General features: G+C 42.0%; 1 protein-coding gene across 1 annotated transcript in view; it reads left to right on the plus strand.

Moving 5' to 3' along the window:
* Cbl (Cbl proto-oncogene) overlaps positions 1-22,318 on the plus strand; it is a 58,445-nt gene that overhangs the window by 30,690 nt on the left and 5,437 nt on the right. Inside the window, exons 3-13 of the mRNA XM_042682935.1 lie at positions 5,235-5,381; positions 7,361-7,517; positions 9,091-9,212; positions 10,742-10,879; positions 13,194-13,281; positions 13,642-13,773; positions 14,127-14,330; positions 17,053-17,184; positions 17,278-17,655; positions 19,919-20,013; positions 22,003-22,143. Coding sequence (XP_042538869.1) covers positions 5,235-5,381; positions 7,361-7,517; positions 9,091-9,212; positions 10,742-10,879; positions 13,194-13,281; positions 13,642-13,773; positions 14,127-14,330; positions 17,053-17,184; positions 17,278-17,655; positions 19,919-20,013; positions 22,003-22,143 — 1,734 coding nt within the window. The remainder of the gene's footprint in view (positions 1-5,234; positions 5,382-7,360; positions 7,518-9,090; positions 9,213-10,741; positions 10,880-13,193; positions 13,282-13,641; positions 13,774-14,126; positions 14,331-17,052; positions 17,185-17,277; positions 17,656-19,918; positions 20,014-22,002; positions 22,144-22,318) is intronic.

A 22,318-nucleotide genomic window follows, 5' to 3' on the forward strand; every position in this document is an offset into this window, starting at 1 on the left:
TTGAAGTTTTGTTTCTTTGTGGATCTTTTTTTGACAGTCCTAGGGTCTGGGCACTGTGCTTGAGCTTTTGCTCAAGGCTAGTGGCCTATACTTGACCCTTAGCACCATTTCTGGCTTTTTTCTGAGTAGTTTGTTGGAGATAGAGTCTCACAGACTTTTCTGCTCAAAGTGGCTTCAGACTGTAATCCTTAGATCTCAGCCTCCTGAGTAGCTAGGATTACAGGTGTAGTCACCAGCTCCTGGCTTTCCTTTGTGGATCTTTGAAGAATTGTTAGAACACATTACATGAATTGAAGTAATGATCACAGTTTTGAAAAATACTGCTTATGTTATACTAAGCTCAAATAAGCCCACCAAGGTTCCTTGGTCTCTTTAGATACTAAGACAGATTCTGCCTTTCACATTGTAGATACTGAGCTATAAGCCTGAAGCTTTACAATGTTATTGAACAGAATTTCTATTAAGAGCGATTACAACGTACTCTGACAATAATTATTTCCTGTTACAAAGTGTGATGCTTACAGAGCACATTTTTGGTTTTAAGATATGTATGCTGGCTCGTGGGGGGATGTGAAGTTGAGTAGGAGCCTGTGTTAAATTGATCTTCAGGAACTATTTTAGTCAGCACTTTAAACTACATTTAGATATCTAGTGCTATTATATCCTTGAGGTCAATAACTTCCTTTTTTGCTGCTTACTTTACAGATTTATAAAAGCTTTCTGTCCATTGTTTTTTGGTATGTATATTCTGTGTGATCCAGCATTGTACAAGATACCTGGTAGATTATCAGTGGACACTTATTTGAAGAGCTGTGTCACACTTACATGTAACATTACTTGGTTAGTCGAAACCTCAATCCTTGGCCACACTTCAGACTCACCTTTAAGATGAGGCCTGTAAGCCTACCCTCCCTGAACATCATGCTTCATTGCTCTTCCTTCCCTATTTACCCCTCCCCCCCCCTTCCTCTCCATTCCTAAAAGAACTTGACTTTACTGTCTGATGAGAATGTAAATGCCTTTTTTTTTTCTTTTGGTTTTAGGGCTTGGACTCTGGGCCTGGGGGCTGTCCCTGAGCTCTTCGGCTCTAGGCGAGTGCTCTTACCACTTGAGCCACAGCTCACTTCTGGTTTTCTGGTGGTTAATGGGAGATAAGAGTCCCACAGACTTTCCTGTCTGGGCTGGCTTTGATCTGTGATCATCAGATCTCAGCCTCCTGAGTAACTAAGATTACAGGTGTGAGCTACCAGTGCCTGACTTGTAAATGCCATTTTTAAAAAACTAGGAATTTTGTTTTGTTCACTGCTTTATTCATCCCCAGAACCTTGTGTGTAATAGGCAACAAGTTTTCTGAAGATATAATGAAGGTTAGAAATTGTACCAAATGTCTGGAAGAATATAAATACAAATCAGAAAGGAAGGCAGCCTTTGTGAACACAGATAACAGTACCTTAAGTTCAAGCCTGTACTGGCACCAAAAGGTGGGGTAGGCAGAAGGTGTCGCTTAAGTGATAGAGTGTATTGCAAGTGAGAGGCCCTGAGTTCAAACCTAAGTGTCACCACTGACTCAAAACAGACAAACAAACATAAAACCCCAAAACCATAATTCAAATGTAGGGTTGAAAATGTTGTTGGCAAACTTTTTTTTTAATTATTTTTTGGCACATCCTGGGGCTTAAACTCAGGGCCTACACACTGTCCCTGAGCTTCATTTTGCTTAAGACTAGCACTCGACCACTTGAGCCACAGTGCCACTTCCAGCTTTTTCTGTGTATGTGGTACTGAGGAATCAAACCCAGGACTTCATGCATGCTAGGCAAGCACTCTACCACTAAGCCACATTCCCACCACTCTTGGCAGTAAACTTGACAAATGAGTTAGATAAGCAGAACAAGGGAAATGGAAGCCAAGATGACTCTTAGGCTTTTGAATTTGTGGCAAGTAAGGCATGCTGTAATTCAATACAAGAGCATGGAGGAAGAACAGATTTGAGAAAGAATATTAATTTAATTGTGAGCATATTTTGAGGTGGGGAAGTATGGCAGGTAGTTGGAAAGCTACCAGGGCACAGATTTGAGAATTATTTGCGAAGTGTATTTTGAAGACCTGAGATTGCAAAGGAATATGAGACTATGAAGAGAAAGAATGGGAAAATGGCAGAGAGCAAGTTCTTAGGAAGTATAGCTTAAGGGATGGGGGGCGGGGAGGGGGGAGCCAAAGAAACAAAAACCACAAGTAGAATTAAGAAAAGACAACATTGGTAAAACCAGGTAAAGATTTTCATGAAGAAGGAAGGTTCAGATCTGTTCAGTTTAGAAGGGACTCTGTAATCTCGAAGTGTGTGATAGGCAATTGTTCCTCAAAATATTGAGGAACTTCATAAAGATCTTCTCTAGGGCCGGGCGCTGGTGGCTCACGCCTGTAATCCTAGCTACTCAGGAGGCTGAGATCTGAGGATCGCGGTTCAAAGCCAGCCCGGGCAGGAGAGACTGTGAGACTCCTATTTCCAATAACCACCAGAAAAACCGAAAGTGGCGCTGTAGCTTAAGTGGTAGAGCGCTCGCCTTGAGCTGAAGAGCTGAGGGACAGCGCCCAGGCCAGAGTTCAAGCCCCACGGCCAACCAAAAAAAAAAAAAGATCTTCTCTAGGTTATTATATCTAATACAGTATAAATATAATTTTTGGTATTCTATATTGGCCAAGGAATGACAAGGAATAAAAAGTCCGTATGTGTTCAGTAAGACATATTTTCCTGAATGTTTTTTATTATTCATTGATTGAATCTCCATATAGAACCCTCTGATAGGAAGGCTGAATATATATATTATCCTCATAAAATACGATTCTCTAACATTGTAGAATTAAACTCAAACCCAGGGCTTCATGGTTGAATGAATACTCATTGAGCAGTACGCCTAGCCCTGTGAAGTTTCTTGATCTTACCTGCATGTGTTTTCCCCTTTAGTTAACGGTAAAACCCCTAGCCAGCAATAATCAAAGGATTTCTCATTGCAAGGAAGAAAACAGGAGCAGTAGGAGGAGTGCATGTGTTTTTATCTTATATTTGAGCTGTTTGGGATATTAATTAGTTCAGAATATTTGCAAATGGTACTGCTTCTACCACTTTAGTAGGTAGGTGCCTTTGGAAAACAAAACAGAAGCCTAGAATAGGAAAGGAAATAGCTTACTAGAAGTGAGGGGAAAAAGGCACCCAGAAGAAGCCATCAAAACCTCTGAAGTTGTTTGGTTGAAAAGCAGATTAGGAAGATCCAGACGCATTTTGTGAGAAAGAAGCAGTTAGTAACATAGTACTGCATTTCACCCAGGAAAGACAAAGTCCTGATAAAGACCCTCTAGTGGATAGTATGACTGAAGAAAAATATGTCTTATTTCAGAGCATTTTTTTGGCTTGAAATTTTATAGTCAGTTCAGTTGTTTTTTAATTTTAAAAAATTAAGTAGTTGTCCAGAGGGGTTTTAATTCAGATTATGAGTCCAGTGCATTTTAATCAATGCCACCCCTTCCATTGTTCTCTCCCACCTTTCCCTATCTCACCCAAACCCTCAAGTTATGTATTTATCAACTTAAAGATAACTTTGTGTGTGTGTGTCCTAGTGCTAGACTTTGGAGTATAGGCACTCACTGTCCCTTAGCTTTTTTTTTTTTTTTGGTCCTGTTGTGGGGCCTGAACTCTGGGCCTGGGCGCTGTCCCTCAGCTCTTCTGCTCAAGGCTAGTGCTCTACCACTTGAGCCACAGCGCCACTTCCGGCTTTTTTCTTTTTGCTTATGTGGTGCTGAGGAATCGAACCCAGGGTCTCAGGCATGCAAGGCAAGCACTCTACCACTGAGCCACCTTCCCAGCCCCCTCCCTTAGCTTTTTTATTCAAAGCTAGTTTCCTACCACTTGAGCCACAGCTCTACTTCCAGCTTTTTGGTGATTAATTAGAGATGAAAGTCTCATAGACTTTCCTGAAAGGCTGGGCTGGCTTTGAACCATAATCCTCAGATTTTAGCCTCTTGAGTAGCTAGGATTATAGGCAAGAGCAATCCTCACCTGATTAAGAATAACTTTTGAAGGCACTTGTGGCTCATGCTTGTAATCCTAGCTACTCAGGAGGCTGAGATCTGAGGACCATGATTCAAAGCCAGTCGGGGCAGGAAAGTCTGTGGGACTCTTTATCTCCCATTAACCACCAGAAAACTGGAAGTGGAAAACCAGAAGTGGCATTGTGGCTCAAGTAGTAGAGTGCTAGTCTTGAGTTGAATTGTTCAGGGACAGTGCCCAGGCCCAGAGTTCAAGCCCAACAACCAACAGCAACAAAAAGTGGAAACATGATCTGTGTTAATTGGTAGTCCAGTGTCTTTGTAATCATATTGAGTTGGGCGACTGTGGGGTAAAGTTGATTAATTGTCTGGAACCATGACCTTCTCAATCTTTGCCTCCCAAGGATCAGGAATAACAAGTGGGCACCACTGCACTCACCTATTGGCTGTAAAGCGGTCATGTATATGCCCTGGCTGGCAGGCTCAAATTACGATATATCTGAGTTCAGCCTCCCAAATAGGTAGCATTACAGGCCTGCGCCACCCACCTGGTACCCATCTAGGCTTAGGAATTTAAGGTTAAATACAAGACTGAAGGTGTTTTATTTGTTTTGTTTTGTTTTTTAATTAAAAAATCTAAGCCTCGTTCTGGTGGCTCAGGCCTGTAATCCTAGCTACTCAAAAGGCTGAGATCTGAGGATCACAATCCAAAGCCAGCCTGGACTGGAAAGTCTGAGAGACTCTTATCTCCAGTTAAGCACCAGAAAACCAGAAGTGGCACTGTGGCTCAAGTGAGCCCTTGCCTTGAGCTGAAGAGCTCAGGGACAGCACCCAAGCCCAGAGTTCAAGCCCCTCGAATGACAAAAAATAAATAAAACATCTAGAATGGGGAAGTAAGTAACCTGGTAACTGCAACAGTATTTATTGTGTTTAATTATGTTTGCATCTTTTGTCTGAGGGTTGAGCAAAACAATTTTCTGAAGCTCCTATTTAAATAAGGACAATATCAACAACTATTTTCCCTTCTCCTGTAGTTCTGTGTATCTGAATAATCTTGGCTAGAAAATATATTTGGAGAACTTCTTACTAAATTAATTTTCTTGTTTATATTACTTATATATCATGGTGAATTTAGTGTATTTAAAACTAAAATGGGCTTGTTTAATTATTTTATTTCTGATTATTTGTAGGCGAAATCTAACAAAACTGTCCCTGATCTTCAGTCACATGCTGGCAGAACTAAAAGGCATTTTCCCAAGTGGACTCTTTCAAGGAGACACATTTCGGATCACTAAAGCAGATGCTGCAGAATTTTGGAGAAAAGCTTTTGGGGAAAAGTAAGTCTAAATGATCACTTACTTGAACATGAAAAATTAAAGCTTATAAGTTTTTTTTAGAGATTCTTAATTCATGAGATAAGTAAAGACTTTGAGAAAAGTAAACATGCATTTCCTACCTATGGTAAATACCAACTTCTTGCCCTTTATAATTTAAAGAATTAAGTTTTGTAAATTTAATTGAAGCTTGTGCTTTCTGATTGACTACTGTTCTTTTCTCTCCCCATCCAGTCTGCTATAAGAGACATTTACCTTTCAAATTATTCGTTATTGCAAAACAGTGCTTTGGTGAACAATATCTTAGGGGTTCTTTTGGTCATGGGGCTTGAACTCAGGGCCTGGGTGCTGTCCCTAAGCTCTTTTTGCTTAAGGATAGCAAACACCCTGTCACTTTGAGCCATAGCTTCACTTTTGGTTTTCTGGTGGTTGTTTGAAGATGAGAGTCTCACAGACTTTCTTGCCTGACTAGCTTTGAACTATAAATCCTCAGATCTCAGCCTCCTGAGTAGCTAGGATTACAGGTCATCAGTGCCCAGCTTCATATCTTGGTTTTAGTAAATAAAATTTCTCATTACATACCTAGGAGTGGTATTGCCTAGTTGCTCTCCAAAGAAGTTGTACCAGTGTATATTCCTTCCATAGTATTAGAGTTCCAGGACTAATGGTGCAGCCCGTGGCCTGGCATGTTCTAGGCGCTCCATTTACTCCACAGCTCTGCAAAAAACAAGAAAATATCTAGCCAGGCACCAGTGGCTCACGCCTATAATTCTAGCTACTCAAGAGGCTTCGATCTGAAGATTTGCAATTTGAAGCCAGCTTGGGCAGGAAAGTCCAAGAGACTCTTATCTCTAATTTATAGCCAAAAAGCCCCAGAAGTAGAGCTGTGGCTCAAGTAGTAGAGCACTGTCCTTGAGCATAAAAGGTATGGGACCAGCACCCAGGCCCTGAGTTTCAAGTCCTAGTACCACTTTATATCTGAGGAGAGAGTATTTAGTAATGTAGTTGAGGCTTTAAGGGGTGTGGCTCAGTGATAGCTGATAGAGTACATACTTAGCTTGAGACTTCAGTAGGTTCAGTCCTTAACATTATTCCGCCCACCCTAACAGAAATCCTGGTTGTGGGGTTATGATAAGATTTAAGTTCGGGCTGGGAAGTTGGCTCAGTGATAGAGTGCTTGCCTTGCATGCCTGAGGCCCTGGGTTCGATTCCTCAGCACCACATAAGCAAAAAGAAAAAAGCCGGAAGTGGTACTGTGGCTCAAGTGGTAGAGCACTAGCCTTGAGCTGAAGAGCTGAGGGACAGTGCTCAGGCCCAGAGTTCAGGCCCCACGACCGGACCCAAAAAAAAAAAAAAAAAAAGATTTAAGTTCAACTTTATTCCTTTAACTTGATAACAACATTAGAAAAGACTTCAGCTTAGGGACATGTCTTTAACAAGTTCAAGGCCAAGATTATGAAAAAGGAAAATTCTATGTCTTGTTGGCCTTGTTCTTTTTGCTTGAAGAGTTTTTTTCATCTGTCAGTTCTCTCTTCTTCCAGGATCTTGAGTCTATTTCTTCCAGTCTAGCTTGCTAAAAGAACATGGAATGTTTTACATGCTTAATTTAAAGCTGAATGTATAGGTAGTAAAGGTCTAGCCACAGATACCACATTTTTCATATAGTAAAAAGATAACCTCAACTCTTTCTGCTTCTCTAACAGAAATGTCTGAAGAAAGATGTGAAAGGGGATTAATTTATGATACTCTGCTAAAAAATAGTGGAACTTCTTTGTTATTCACTTGTTAGAAAGTTAAGAAATAATACTATTTAATCCCTTCTTGCTATTCTCAATCCAAATATATAATAGCTCCTGTAAGAGAACTGAAATATGGTGAGCTTAATCTGGCCTTTTTTCCCCTTTGATTATGGCAGTGCCTAGAATGATCTGTTCTCTTACTTTGTGCCTTCTCTCTCATTCCACCCCCCAACCCCACCCTAGGACAATAGTCCCTTGGAAGAGCTTTCGCCAGGCTCTACATGAAGTACATCCGATCAGTTCTGGGCTGGAGGCCATGGCTCTGAAATCCACTATTGATCTGACCTGCAACGATTATATTTCAGTTTTTGAATTTGACATCTTTACGCGACTCTTTCAGGTAGGATACTAAAAACGAACTTCTGCTGATATTTGAAGAGGAAGATTTTATTAAAAAAAAAAGCATTTAGGATTTTGTCTATGACACAAGTATTTTAATCCATTTTAGAAATTATAAGTAAAAAAAGAATATGAAGAAATCTCTATATATTCATTTATTTAATCTAAAATGGAAAAACCATTTTTAAAAGTCTATATGACCTGCTTTTACCCTTCCTATCTTTCTTTGTTATTGAGTATCCTTCTTTTGTATCTTTTTTTCCCCTTTTTTTGACCTTCCTGGAGCTTGAACTCAAGTCCTGGGCACTGTCCCTTAGCTTCTTTGTGCTCAAGGCTAGCACTATACCACTTGAACCACAGTGCCACTTCCATCTTTTTCTTTTTTTTGGTCATGAGGCTTGAACTCTGGGCCTGGGTGCTGTCCCTGAGCTCTTTAGCTCAAGGCTAGCGCTCTGCTGCTAAAGCTGTAGCACCACTTCCAGTTTTCTGGTGGTTGATAGGAGATAAGAGTCTCACGGATTTTGCTGCCTGGGCTGGCTTTGAATGTGGATCCTCAGATCTCAGCCTCCTGAGTAGCTAAGATTACAGGCATGAGCCATGAGCACCTGGCTCACTTCCAGCTTTTTCTTAGTGGTTTTATTGGAGATAAGAGTCTCACAGACTTCTGCCTTGGGTTGGCTTGAATATGGTCCTCGGATCTCAGCCCTTTGAGTAGCTAAGATTACAGGTGTAAGCCACTGATGTGTGGCTCTTCTGCATCATTTTAATGGTTATACAATTACCATAAAATATATGCAATTTGTCCATTTTCTGTTATTGAATGTTGATGTATGTTTGTACTTTTTTCCTATTTTATTGAAGTGCTAGAGATTTCAAAATCTCATTTGGTTTGTCCTTTAGACATATTTTTTCCAATATATTTATGTTAATTTGCACAAACATTTATTTGGAACTTAATTGCACATGTAGGCCTTATTCTGTTTTTCTGGTTTTCATTTGTCATTGTTTTAATTTTTTAATTTTTTATTTTTTACAATATTCTTTTTTTATGATCAAATTTAGGTGTTTATTTGCATTCACATTTTTTTGAGGGGGGGCGGGATCTGGTCGTGGGGCCTGGGCGCTGTCCTTCAGCTCTTCAGCTCAAGGCTAGTGCTCTACCACTTGAGTCACAGCACCACTTCTGGCTTTTTTCTTTTTGCTTATGTGGTGCTGAGGAATCAAACCCAGGGCCTCATGCATGCAAGGCAAACGCTCTACCACTGAGCCACCTTCCCAGCCCTGTCATTGTTTTTAGACTTACTACTGTTGATTAGAGTTGTAGTCTGATTTATTGAATTTTAATGTAAAGTTTCTTCTTATAAAATACACATTTTTCTTGCCTGACCAGAATTTTTATATCTTAGCCATCATTTTCTTGCCTTGAAGTGACAATATAATTGATATTGTGATAATAAATTGAGAACTTAAAATTGAAAGTTGAAGCTTTTTTTTTTTTTTTTGCTATCCATTGCTCTGAGGCTGCTTGAATGTCTCGGGGCAAATGGTCTGTGGTTGATCTTTTGTTTCTTTAGCCCTGGTCCTCTTTGCTCAGAAATTGGAACAGCCTCGCTGTAACTCACCCTGGCTACATGGCTTTTCTAACATACGATGAAGTGAAAGCCCGGCTTCAGAAATTCATACACAAACCTGGCAGGTTAGTATCAGCAAGCAAAATGCTCAGTTTTTTTCTCTTGTGTCTTCTGCTAGAGTGTTTTTTTCCCCCCTCTTTTTTATTCCTTTCTTTCTGCTAGAGTTGTATTTGTTTTCTAGTGGCCAAGATTTTGTAGTTTAGTTCTAGTATATTTTTGTTAGTATAGTTGATGTCTCTATCAGAAACATTGCTCACTGAAATCCTGAGATTTGATAAGTACTTTAAATTTTAGTCACTATAAAATAGAGCTTATAACTGGGTTTACATATTGGCTCACACCATGGGTTTACATATTGGCTCACACCAGTGGCTCACACCTATAATCTTAGATATTCAAGAGCCTAAGACTTGGAGGATTTTAATTTGAAGCCAGCTGGGGCAGAAAAATCCACAGGACTCTTTTTCTCCAGTTAATCAGCAAAACTAGTAGCATGGCTCAAGTGATAGTACAATAGCCAGACAAGGAAGCTGAGAAGTGGAGTCCGAGCACAAAAAACAATCAAAATGAAGTTTATGAACTAGGAATGTGTCTTAGTGGCAGAGTGCTTACCTAGCATGCATGAAGCCTCAGGTTTGGTTCCTCAGTACCACAGAAACAGAAAAAGCAGGAAATGGTGCCGTGATTCAAGTGATAGACTGCTAGTCTTGAACAAAAGAAGCTCAAGGACAGTGCCCACACTCTGAATTCAAGCCCCAGGACTGGCAAAAAATAAATATAAAAAGGTTTATGCTGGATGCAGCATTACATGCCTGTATAGTCCGAGCACTAGGGAGGCTGAGGCAAGAGGATATTTAAGATTAATGGGATGCTATCTTGGAAGAAAGAAAAGCTGGGCGCTGATGGCTCCTGCCTGTAATCTAGCTACTCAGGAAGCTGAGATGGGAGGATCACAGTTGAAAGCCAGCCTAGGCAGGAAAGCCTGTGAGACTCTTTTCTCTAATTAACCACCAGAAAACCAGAAGTGACACTGTGGATCAAAGTGGTAAAGTGCTGCTAGCTTAAGCAAAACAGCTCAGGGACAGTGCCCATGCCCAGAGTTCAAGGCCCAGGACAGAAAGGGGGGGGGGGGGCGGAGGGAGAGATCCTTTGCTTCTGTTCTAGAGTCATTGGGGATGTTATCTGTCTGAGTGAATGAGGGATTGAGCCAGGCTGTAGTGCATTGAACACTTACAATCTCCCCCTAAACTCTTATCTCTCATCTTCAGCCTGTTGAAAATGTGACTCTTCTTTTTTTGTCTGTTGTGGGGCTTGAACTCAGGGCCTGGGCACTATCCCTGGGAGCTCTTTTGCCCAAAACTTTGAGCCACAGGTTTTTGAGAGGCTATTGGTGATAAGAGTCTGATGGGGACTTTTCTGCCCAGACTGGCTTTGAACCGTGATCCTCAGATCTCAGTCTCCTGAGTAGCTAGGATTACAGGTGTGAGTCTCCAGTGCCTGGCAAGAAGTGACTCTTGATGGTTCTGTCAGTTTTTTGTCATTCTCACCTAATACCAACACATATTTTAAAACTTTTCTTAATCTCTGTTCTCAGTTACATCTTCCGGCTGAGCTGTACTCGTCTGGGTCAGTGGGCTATTGGATATGTCACTGCTGATGGGAACATTCTCCAGACAATTCCTCATAACAAACCTCTCTTCCAAGCACTGATTGATGGCTTCAGGGAAGGCTTGTGAGTACCACTGCTTATCATCTTCTGCAAGAGTCTGGGGATTTAGAGACTCTAGCCACTTCATCATTATTCTACTTCTTATTCAGATTAAGATTCATTTTATTTTTTTGTCAGTCATGGGGCTTGAACTCTGGGCTTAGGCACTGTCCCTCAGCTCTTCAGCTCAAGGCGAGCGCTCTACCACTTGAGCACTCTACCACTTGAGCTACCATGCCACTTCGGGTTTTCTGAATGTTTATTGGAGATAAGAGTTTCATGGACTTTCCTGCCCAGGCTGGCTTTAAACCTCGATCCTCAGATCTCAGCCTCCTGAGTAGCTAGGATTACAGGCGTGAGCCGCTGGTGCCCAGCATCAGCTTTATTTTATAGAGATTCGGTAAGTGAATTTTCTCTGTTGCTTTAGTTACTGCCATGAGTACATTTTATCTTTCTCCTTTTCCAAATTATTAACTTCCTTTCAAGTTTGTATGAGGTTTGAAAATGTATAGTTACCAGGAAATATTACCAGGTATTAATCTGATAGTGCTTAGATGTTCTTAATGACAGCAGGTTTCAGTGGCCTTCATCTTAATTTCATTTAGGTTGAGTAGCTTTGCTGGGCTTTTGTCATAATATATGCAGATACTTTATTTCAGAATTGCTGTTCATGTGAGAATTCAAATTATCAGTCAGCAAGCAATGAAAATATGGAGTGAAGCCAGGTGCTGGTGGCTCACGCCTGTAATCCTAGCTACTCAGGAGGCTGAGATCTGAGGATCAAGGTTCAGAGCCAAACGGGGCAGGAAAGTCCATGAGACTCTTACCTCCAATAAACCTCTAGAGAACTGGAAGTGGTGCTGTGGCTCAAGTGGTAGAGCGCTCCCCTTTGAGCTGAAGAGCTGAGGGACTGTGCCCAAGTGCAGAGTTCAAGCCCCACGACAGAAAGGAAGGAAGGGAGGGAGGGAGGGAAAGAAAGAATAGAAAGAAAAGAAAGAAAATACGGGCTGATCAGAAAACTAGTTTGTGTTTTGAAATGATTAGGAAAATTATCTTTTGTTTTACATCCTCTTCGGTGGTTGGATGGTAGCTGAATGGGGTACTGCCTTAGCTGTCAGAGCAGTTAGATCTAGACACTCCTTGATTATTTAATGATTGTCTCAGTGGCTTCATTTGTTCTTGTCACAGTATCTTTAAGCTGGGAGCTGGAGGCTCATGTAATCCTAGCTACTTAGGAGACTGAGATCTGAAGTTTGCCTTGTGAAGCCAGCTCAGGCAGAAAAGTCCCTGTGAGATCCTCATCTCCAATTAACCACTCAAAAATCAGAAGTGGAGCTGTGGCTTAAAGTGGTAGAGCACTAGCCTTGAGCAAAAGAGCTCAGGGACAAGCACCCAAGCCTAGAGTTAAAGCCCCACAATAGATGAAAAAAACAAAACAACAAACTTGTGTTAGCAACAATATTTTAGGTCTTTGGTTATATGCAGACTGTGGGATGATGTAGAGCATGCCTACAATCCCAGCATTCTGAAGGCTGAAGTTGGAGAATCTTAAGTTCAGGTTCAGGGTTAGCTGGGAGCCACTACCTAGCAAGACCCTTTTTTTTTTGGATGGTCATGGGGCTTAAACTCTAGGCCTGGGCGCTGTTCCTGAGCTCTTCAGCTCAAGGCTGGTGCTCTACCACTTGAGCCACAGTGCCACTTCCAGCCTTTTCTGTTTATGTGGTGCTGAGGAATCAAACCCAGGGCAAGCACTCTACCGTTGAGCCACCATCCTAGTCCCTAGCAAGGCCCTTTCTTAACAAAACGAAACAACAAAAAAAAAATCCATACCACCAAATTAAGTTTAAATTAAGAATTTGTACTTTATGATCATCTGTTTCATCCATTGATTTAATTAGGGATTACACTGCATGTTGGTGGCTCAGCCTGTAATCCTAGCTACTCAAGAGGCTGAAATTTGAGGATCACAGTTCAGATCCAGTCCAGGCAGGAAACTCTGTGAGACTCTTTATCTCCAATTAACTACCAGGAAATTGAAGTGGTGCTGTGGCTCCAAGTGGTAGCGTGTTAGCCTTGAGTGAAATTTCAGGGACAGTGCACAGGCTCTGAGTTCAAGCCCTATGACTGACACCCCCCCAAAAAAAATTTTTTTAATTACAATAAATAAGGGGTTAGTAAACTATGGTCCATGGCCTTTCTGCAAGCCCAAGGTAGTTTCCCCAAGGTCGTTTTGCTTTGCTTTATATTTTTTAAATATGTTAGATATCATTTGTCTGTATTAGTAAGCATTTATAAATTGATGTTAAAAGAATTCCAAGGTTGGTTACTCTTTTTGTAGCTATTTGTTTCCTGATGGAAGAAATCAGAATCCTGACCTGACAGGCTTATGCGAACCAACTCCCCAAGATCATATCAAAGTGACACAGGTGAATTTTGTCTTACATTATGGCCATATCACCAGAGCCAAACTTTTGAGTATACTTACAGAATTGACTGTAGTCTCAGTGATTAGAACTCTGATTCTAAACCATTGCTTAGGTTAGTGAATTTCTTTGTGTGTGGGGATTTGTGGGGGGGGGAGACAATCATTTAAACTGTGTGACTTAAAATAAAGACAAGACTGGATACTTTCTCGTTTAATAAAGGTGCAGTGACCACAGCTATGATATTTTTACTTGAGTAAAATTTATGTAGAAAATAGTCTTTAATTTTCTTATTAGCATTTACAGTTTCTGTCATTGATTCATTCCTGTATTCAACAAACTATCTCTTTTTTTAAATCAAAGGAACAATATGAATTATACTGTGAGATGGGATCCACCTTCCAACTGTGTAAAATATGTGCTGAAAATGATAAGGATGTAAAAATTGAACCCTGTGGACACCTCATGTGCACATCCTGTCTTACATCCTGGCAGGTATGGGTCTAAACCATGTGTTTTCTCTGCTATATAATTTCACTGAAGAATTGGGTATTGTATATTCTTTGTAGATATAAAGGGTGGTCTGGTTTAAAATCTTATCTCCATCCCTACCTTCCTTATTTCTTCATTCCTGTCCTCTCTTTCTTTCTCTCCTCCTTCCTTTTCCTCCTTTTCTCTCATTCTTTTATTTTTTCCTTCCTTCTTTTCCTAGTCCCCCTTTCTTTCACTGAAGTTTGATCCCAAGATCTAGAACGTACTGAACACATACTCTCCCACTGAGCTTATATCTCTAGCTTGTTAATTCCATTTTTCTAAATATATTTTATTGTCATCTGTGTCCTCTACAGGAATCAGAAGGTCAGGGTTGTCCTTTCTGCCGATGTGAAATCAAAGGTACCGAGCCTATTGTGGTAGATCCGTTTGATCCTAGAGGAAGTGGCAGTCTACTGAGGCAAGGAGCAGAAGGAGCTCCCTCACCAAATTATGATGATGATGATGATGAACGAGCTGATGATTCTCTCTCCATGATGAAGGAATTGGCAGGTGCCAAGGTAAGACTAGATTTTGAATTCAGGGGCTAGCCACTGTCCCTTTTTATGTACAAGGCTAGTGCTCTACCATTTGAGTAACTGCACCACTTCCACTTCTGAGTATATTGGAGATAAGAATCTCACAGACTTTCTTTCCTGGGCTGGCTTGGAGCCTTGATCCTTAGATCTCAGCCTCCAGAATAAGCTAGGATTATAGGTGTGAGCCACCGGTGCCCAGTGACTGAAATGTTTTTAAGGGCTGGGAATGTAGCTCAGTAAAGTGGTTGACCAGGTTAGATGAAACTCTAGATCAGATCATCCACACTACAAAAAAAAAAAAAAAAATTAACATATCCATAGGGGGGAAAATTGAATGTCTACACCCAAAATTATTCACTGTATTTCCAAAGAGAAATTCAGAAGACTGATTTTGTGGAATACTCCTATTCGAATTTTTTTAGTTTCCTTTTTTTTTTTTTTTTTTTTGGTTGGTCGTGGGGCTTAAACTCTGGGCCTGGACTCTGTCCCTCAGCTCTTCAGCTCAAGGCTAGCGCTCTACCACTTGAGCCACAACCCCACTTCCAGCTTTTTCTGCCTATGTGGTGCTGAGGAATCGAACCCAAGGCCTCATGCATGCAAGGCAAGCACTCTACCACTGAGCCACCTTCCCAGCCCCCCCTTTAGCTTTCTTAAGTATTCAAATTTTTAATAAGATCTTGCAAGATGCTTATTGCCTAAATAAATGTTCAGTGTAGAATGTTATATGAGACCAAATGTCTTAGGCAAGTCTCAGGAGCTGTTATTTGGGAAGAGAATGTGGATACAGGTGAAACACTATTCAGCACAAGGGATATAGATTAAATGCTGTTTGAGATTGTTAGGTTTGTACTGTTTAAATGCTGTAGTCATTTAGATGAAGGAAATTAGCACTTCCTCTAGATGAGTAGAAATTCAAAGAGAATAAACCAACTTTCTCTCTTTCCCTTCTCCTTCTCTTTTCTTCCTCCCTACCCCTTTCTTTCTCTTTTTCTTTGTCAATCATGAGGCTTGAACTCAGGGCCTAAGCTTTTTCACTCAAGGCTAGTGCTCTACCACTTTGAGCCACAGCATCACTTCCAGGACTTCCTGCCCAAGCTGGCTTTGAACCTTGGATCCTCAGATCTCAGCCTCCTGAGTAGCTAGGATTACAGGTGTGAGCCACTGGCACCTGGCTAAAAACCATCTTTTATGAATACATAAATACCTAAGAGAGCCGGGCGCTGGTGGCTCACGCCTGTAATCCTAGCTACCCAGGAGTCTGAGATCTGAGGATCTCGGTTCAAAGCCAACCCGCAGGAAAGACCGTGAGACTCCTATCTCCAGTAAACCACTAGAAAAAAAAACCAGAAGTGGCGCTGTAGTTCAAGTGGTAGAGCACTCTCCTTGAGCTGAAGAGCTGAGGGACAGCGCCCAGGCCGAGTTCAAGCCCCATGACTGACAAAAGAAAAAAAAAATAAGAGAAGAACATGATTTGACCATCTCATAATTTATTTAGTTTCTTCTTGAGGGATACATGGTAGTCTAAACTTAGACATATTGATGTATTTTGCAGGGTACTCTGTTTTCAATTTTTGTTTTTGCTTGAACCCAGGGGCTTGAATACAGGACCTAGGTACTGTCTCTGAGCTTCTTTTACTCAAGGCTAGCAATCTACCATTTGAGCCACAGAGCCACTTCCTGCTTTTTCTGTGTATGTGGTACTGAGGAATTGAACCCAGGGCTTCAAGCATTCTAGGCAAACACTCTGCTCCTAAGCCACATTACCAGCCTTTTTTGATTTTTTGTTTGGGTCTTATCCTTAAGCATTTGTGCTCAAGGCTAGTGTTCTACTATTTGAACTACAGACCTACTTCCATCTTTTTTGGTAGTTAATTGATGATAAGAATCTCTGGAACTTCCCTGTATAGTCTGCCTTTGAACTAGGATCCTCAGATCTCAGTTGCTAGGATTGTGAGCGTGTACAGTTCTTGACAGTTTAAGCTTATTTTAGTCATTCCTTGCTTCTTATATATAGGCAAATGGAAAAGGTTGCATACTTATGTACTGGTTGTCTCTTATAAAATGCTTTGAACTACAGTCCTCAGATCTCAGCCTCCTGAGTAGCTAGGATTACAGGTGTGAGCCACCGGTACCCGGCTAGGATGTTTGTTTTTATTAAAATATATTAATTGTGTAGGGGAGAGCCAGGATGCTTTTCCTTTTTTTTGTTGGTCGTGGGGCTTGGGCACTGTCCCTTAGCTCTTCAGCTCAAGGCTAGCACTCTACCACTTGAGCCACAGCCTCACTTCTGGTTTTCTAGTGTTTTATTGGAGATAAAGAGTCTCAAAGACTTTCCTGCCCGCAGTGGCTTTGAACCTCAGATCCTCAGATCTCAGCCTCCTAAGTAGCTAGGATTACAGGCGTGAGGCACTGGTACCCAGCTGCCAGGATGCTTTTATAGCTTTCCCTTTAGATAGGCATTTGCCTGCAGCTTGCCATCTGTGATAGAGTGCCCTCTTATGGTAACACAAAAATAGTTCATGACTCTGGAAGTTTCTGAGAGCAGTTTGCATAACCCTGAGTGACACTGAACCTGAGTTTGGCCTGTCGCCAATTGTTCCATGCATCGCTGGCATGGTATTTGCTGTCTACAGCTTTAAAAAGAATTGAAAACGCCAGTTTTTCTAGCAAACAAGAGTACCTTGTTACATTTAATGGATTCTAGGTAGAAAGGCCTCCCTCTCCATTCTCCATGGCCCCACAAGCTTCCCTTCCTCCGGTGCCACCACGACTTGACCTTCTTCAACAGCGAGTATCTGTTCCTCCAAGCTCGTCTGCTCTGGGACCTTGTTCCAAGGTAAGGCAGTATGCATTTCTGTAGTTTTCTGATTATTTTTTGTTGTTGCTTGCTAGTGGCATTTGCTTGATTTCTTCCATTTTGCTTTCATAGGCTGCTTCTGGCTCCCTTCATAAGGACAAACCGTTGCCAATACCTCCTACTCTTCGAGATCTTCCACCACCACCCCCTCCAGACCGGCCATATTCTGTTGGAGCAGAAGCCCGGCCTCAGAGACGCCCCCTACCCTGTACACCAGGCGATTGTCCATCTAGAGACAAACTGCCTCCTGTCCCCTCCAGCCGCCTTGGGGACTCTTGGCTGCCCCGGCCAATCCCCAAAGTACCAGTAGCTACTCCAAGCCCCAATGACCCCTGGTCTGCACGAGAACCAGCCAATCGGCACTCCCTTCCATTTACACTGTCCTCACAAGTGGAGCCCAGAGCAGAGGTGCCAAGGCTTGGAAGCACATTCAGTCTGGATAACTCCATGGTGAGTTCCAGTTTTAAAGGTGATTTAGCCTAGCCAGGTGCCGGTGGCTCACGCCTGTACTCCTAGCTAATCAGGATGCTGAGATCTGAGGATCGCAGTTCCAAGCCAGCTGGGGCAGGAAAGTCTGTGGGACTCTTATCTCCAATAAACCACTCAGAAAACTGGAGTGGTGCTGTGGCTCAAGTGGTAAAGTGCTAGCCTTGAGCCGAAGAGCTGAAGGACAGCGCACAGGCCCAGAGTTCAAGCCCCATGACTGGCCAAAAAAAAAAAAAGGTGATTTAGCTTACTAAGTATTTGTGCACAGAATTTTCTGGGTCAGAGGTTTTTTCTTTTTTTCTTTTTTTGGTCCGGTTGTGGGGCCTGAACTCTGGGCCTGGGCGCTGTGCCTCAGCTCAAAGCTCAAAGCTAGCGCTCTACCACTTAAGCCACACAGCCACTTTCGGCTTTTTTCTTTTTGCTTATGGGGTGCTGAGGAATCGAACCAAGGGCCTCAGGCACGCAAGGCAAGGGCTCTACCACTGAGCCACCTTCCCAGCCCCAGGTCAGAGGTTTTTCTAGGGAATATTTAAGGGGACAAAATAAGTCAAAATAAATTTTAGAGAAAGGAGATACCTTTTTCAAGCTACTGCAGTCATGAGGGCTTTGTAGAAAGCGGCATCTGAATCTGCTGAAATATTCTTTGGAAAATACAGAAAGAGGGGAGGTTTGGGTCTGGGTCTGGGTCTGGGTTTTGCTTTTCTTTTTTTTTTTTAAGTCCAGTCGTGGGGCCTGAACTCTGAGCATGGGCGCTGTCCCTCAGCTCTTCAGCTCAAGGCTAGCACGCTACCACTTGAGCCATAGCACCACTTCCGGTGGTGCTGAGGAATCGAACCCAGGGCCTTATGCATGCAAGGCAAGTGCTCTACCACTGAGCCACCTTCTCAGCCCCTTTGCTTTGCTCTTTTCTGCCAGAAAAACACACAGTTATTACATGTCTAAGGCATGGGTTGGGAGTATTAAAAGTCTGACATAGTTTTAATGTAGATCAGAGCTACAGTGACAAGATGCTGTGACTTTTGGGATGATAAGCAGAGCAAAAAGGACATGAACACCTTTAGTACTCCTCCAGAGAGGTTGAGTTTATTCAGTAGAAAATGAGCAGCATGCTGGGCACAGGTGGCTCATGCCTGTAATCCTAGCTACTGAGGAGGCTGAGATCTGAGGATCACGATTCAAAGCCAGCCTGGGCAGGAAAGTCCGTGAGACTCTTATCTCCAGTTAACCACCAGAAAACTGGAAGTGGTGCTGTGGCTCAAGTGGTAGAGTGCTCACCTTGAGCTGAAGAGCTGAGGGATAGTGCCCAGGCCCAGAGTTCAAGCCCCCTGACCGACAAAAAAAAAGAAAAGACAATGAGCAGCATTTGGAAGTTTTACATTAGTGGAATGATGTGGCCAAAATGAGGCATTAAAGAGATTAATCTGGTAGTATGCAGGTTTGGAAGGACAGTATATTGAAAAAATACAGGTTAATGGTCCTTTGTCTACACTTGTAGCAAGGGATCAGAATGGTTATAAGAAAGGAATATTATTTTGTTGGTTCATTTGAGTACTTAACAAAAATTTTGCTTCTCACACTATATTCTGATGGAAGAAGATAGAAAATAAACAAGGAGAGTAAATATATTTGTTCATAGTGGTAAGTACAATGGAGTAAAACAGCTTAAAGAAGGGTATAGGGAGAGCGGGAGTTGAGGCAGGCAGTTCTGAAAGGGATGCAATACAAATCTGAGCCAAGATCCTAAGCAGCTATGGATTGAGTGAGCTGTGTGAACAGTGGAAGAAGACCATTCCAAAATAAAGGGAAAGAAGTGAATTTGGGAGAGGTTGGGTTGAAAAATTATAGAGGGATATAGTGCCAAGTAAGCAAGGGGGAGATTTGTTTCTCTGAGTAGAAATGGACAACTAGATTAGGTGGAGCCAGATAAGGCTCACAAACAGAAGATGAAAAAGATGAGAACAGATCTCATCATACCCACACACACTAATTTTGTAAACCTCACTTACTAGAGACATGTTGGATTTGAGATGGAAGAACTGACAGGTACTAAAGAGGAGAAGAAATCTAAGGAGGTTGAATGGGAAAGATTTAGTTGAGGAATATGATGGCACTCAGCTAAATATTTCTTGGTTGCACACTTAAGTGGCATCTGTAAGTATGGAATTAGTAAAGGAGGTACTTAGCTGTGGCTTTATTAAAGAGGTTCTTTCAACACTTTCCATTCCAGAATATGAATAGTGGCCCATTAGCTGGCCCAGAATGTGAGCATCCCAAAATCAAACCATCTTCTTCTGCTAATGCTATTTATTCTCTGGCAGCTAGGTAAGTAAACTAAAACTGTATTTTATTCAGTGGAATTGGTACTTTTTGGGGTGGTGGGTGTGAGGGGTAAGATAAGATCTCACTGAATAGTCCAGGCTGACTTCAAACTTGTGATCATCCTACCTCAGCCTTCCCTGAGTGCTGTGCTTTAAGCACACACCACCGCACCCAGATTAGTACTTCCAAGTCTGTTGATTTAGAGAACCCAAGAAAGTGTAGAGGAAAACAAAAACTTGTGTTTGTACTATGTAGAAATAATTATTTTATATATGTAGAAATAATTATTTATATCTTAGAGTATTTCCTTACATTCTCTATTGTTTTCTATTGAACATATAAATTGTAATTAAAGGCTATATCTGATAATACTACCTTTGTCTCTTCAACTTGGCAAGACAACCACAATATCTGTTGAGCACCTCTGTTGCTTGCTGCTGCCACATGCTTACTTTTCTTAGAATCTAGGCTCAAGCATAACAATTTACAGTTTAACAATAGCTCTAGGGAATTATAGAATTTAGGCCTACTTTTCTAGGATTTTTAGCCCCCCCCCCCCCCAACATATTGGTGGGCTAAAAATCCTAGAGAAGTAGGTCTAAATTCCAGTTTCTCTCCTTGATTCATGGAGAATTATTTCAAATGCCAAGTTCAAAACTTCTTTTTTGGGGGGGGTGGGGGGGGCCTGAACTCTGGGCCTGGGCGCTGTCCCTCAGCTCTTCAACTCAAGGCTAGCACTCTACCACTTGAGCCACAGCACCACTTCCAGCTTTTTTTCTTTTTGCTTATGTGGTGCTGAGGAATCGAACCCAGGGCCTCATGCATGCAAGGCAAGCGCTCTACCACTGAGCCACCTTCAAAACTTCTAAGAGAGGGCTTACTTTAGTATATTCTTTTTTGGATTTAGGCTTTCAAGTCCTGCCTGTCTGGTTGCTTTCTATCTCTTACATAGTATATATTGCCAGAAGAGAGAGAGAGAGAGAGTGTGTGTGTGTGTGTGTGTACGCGCGCGCGTGTGTGCGCGCACGCCCGCGCTTAAAGTCCAGACCTTAGGCTGGGAAGGTGGCTCAGTGGTAGAGTGCTTGCCTTGCATGCATGAGGCCCTGGGTTTAATTCCTCAGCACCACATAAGCAAAAAGAAAAAAGCTGGAAGTGGTGCTGTGGCTCAAGTGGTAGAGCGCTAGCCTTGAGCTGAAGAGCTGAGGGACAGTGCTCAGGCCCAGAGTTCAGGTCCCATGACCGGACCCAAAAAAAATAAATAAATAAATAAAAATAAAGTCCAGACCTCAAGCTCTTTGTCAGCCTTTTTACTGACAGCTGATGCTCTGTCACTTGAATTGTATTTCTCCACTTGTTTTTTGTTTTTTGTTTTTTTTTTTGGGTGGGGGTGGTGGTTAATTGGGTGTAAGAATCTTGCCAAGTCAGGCACCAGTGGCTCATGCCTATTATCCTAGCTACTCAGGAGGCTGAGATCTGAGTGTCACAGTTCAAAGCCAGCCTGGGCAGGAAAGTTGTGAGACTCTTATCTCCGGTTAATCACCAGAAAAACCAGAAGTGGCCCTGTGGCTCAAGTAGTAGAGTGCACACCTTGAGCTGAAGAGCTCAGGGACAGCACCCAGGACCATAGTTCAAGCCTCATGACAGACAAAAAAAAAAAGCAACCTGCTTTTTTTTGTTTTATACCTTGTGAAAGAAGAAGTTGAGTGCTAGCACTAGAACTGGGATAGTATAATGAAGCTTACTGGAGGTTGGGACTAACTAGAACCAGGAACCCACCCATATATAACACACCTTAAGCACAATAGCCACACTTTTGGTCAGATGAAAGCAGAATTTGTGGTTGTATGCTTCTTCCTAAATCCTAATTTCTTATGTAGGTGACATACGCTTTTGTTCTCTCACTTTTTGAGTTATATCTGTTTTGAAGCTGCCTAATTTGTAACAGAGACCTTTCCCAACTAAATCCTTTTTCTCTTATACTTCATTTTCTAGACCTCTTCCAGTGCCAAAACTGCCATCTGGGGAGCAGGGCGAGGGTGAAGAGGACACTGAGTATATGACTCCCTCCTCCAGACCTCTAGGGCTTCAAAAGCCAGAGCTGAAACGGCCTTTGGAGACAGCCCAGTGTGCACGGTACACAACAACCCTGTTTAGGGGCAAATACCTTTATATGGGTTATTCATATGCCATTCCTCACCTGCTTGGCTTGCTACTTGCAGTACTGTTATTAGTTACAATTAAAGTCTAAATATCAGTCTAATCCGTAATATTTAAGGCTCTGATAGCTGCAAGCAGTTGCTCTCCATGT

This window comes from Dipodomys spectabilis, unplaced genomic scaffold (genome assembly GCF_019054845.1).
Source record: "Dipodomys spectabilis isolate Male_0828 unplaced genomic scaffold, ASM1905484v1 ptg000076l, whole genome shotgun sequence".
Lineage (NCBI taxonomy): Eukaryota > Metazoa > Chordata > Mammalia > Rodentia > Heteromyidae > Dipodomys > Dipodomys spectabilis.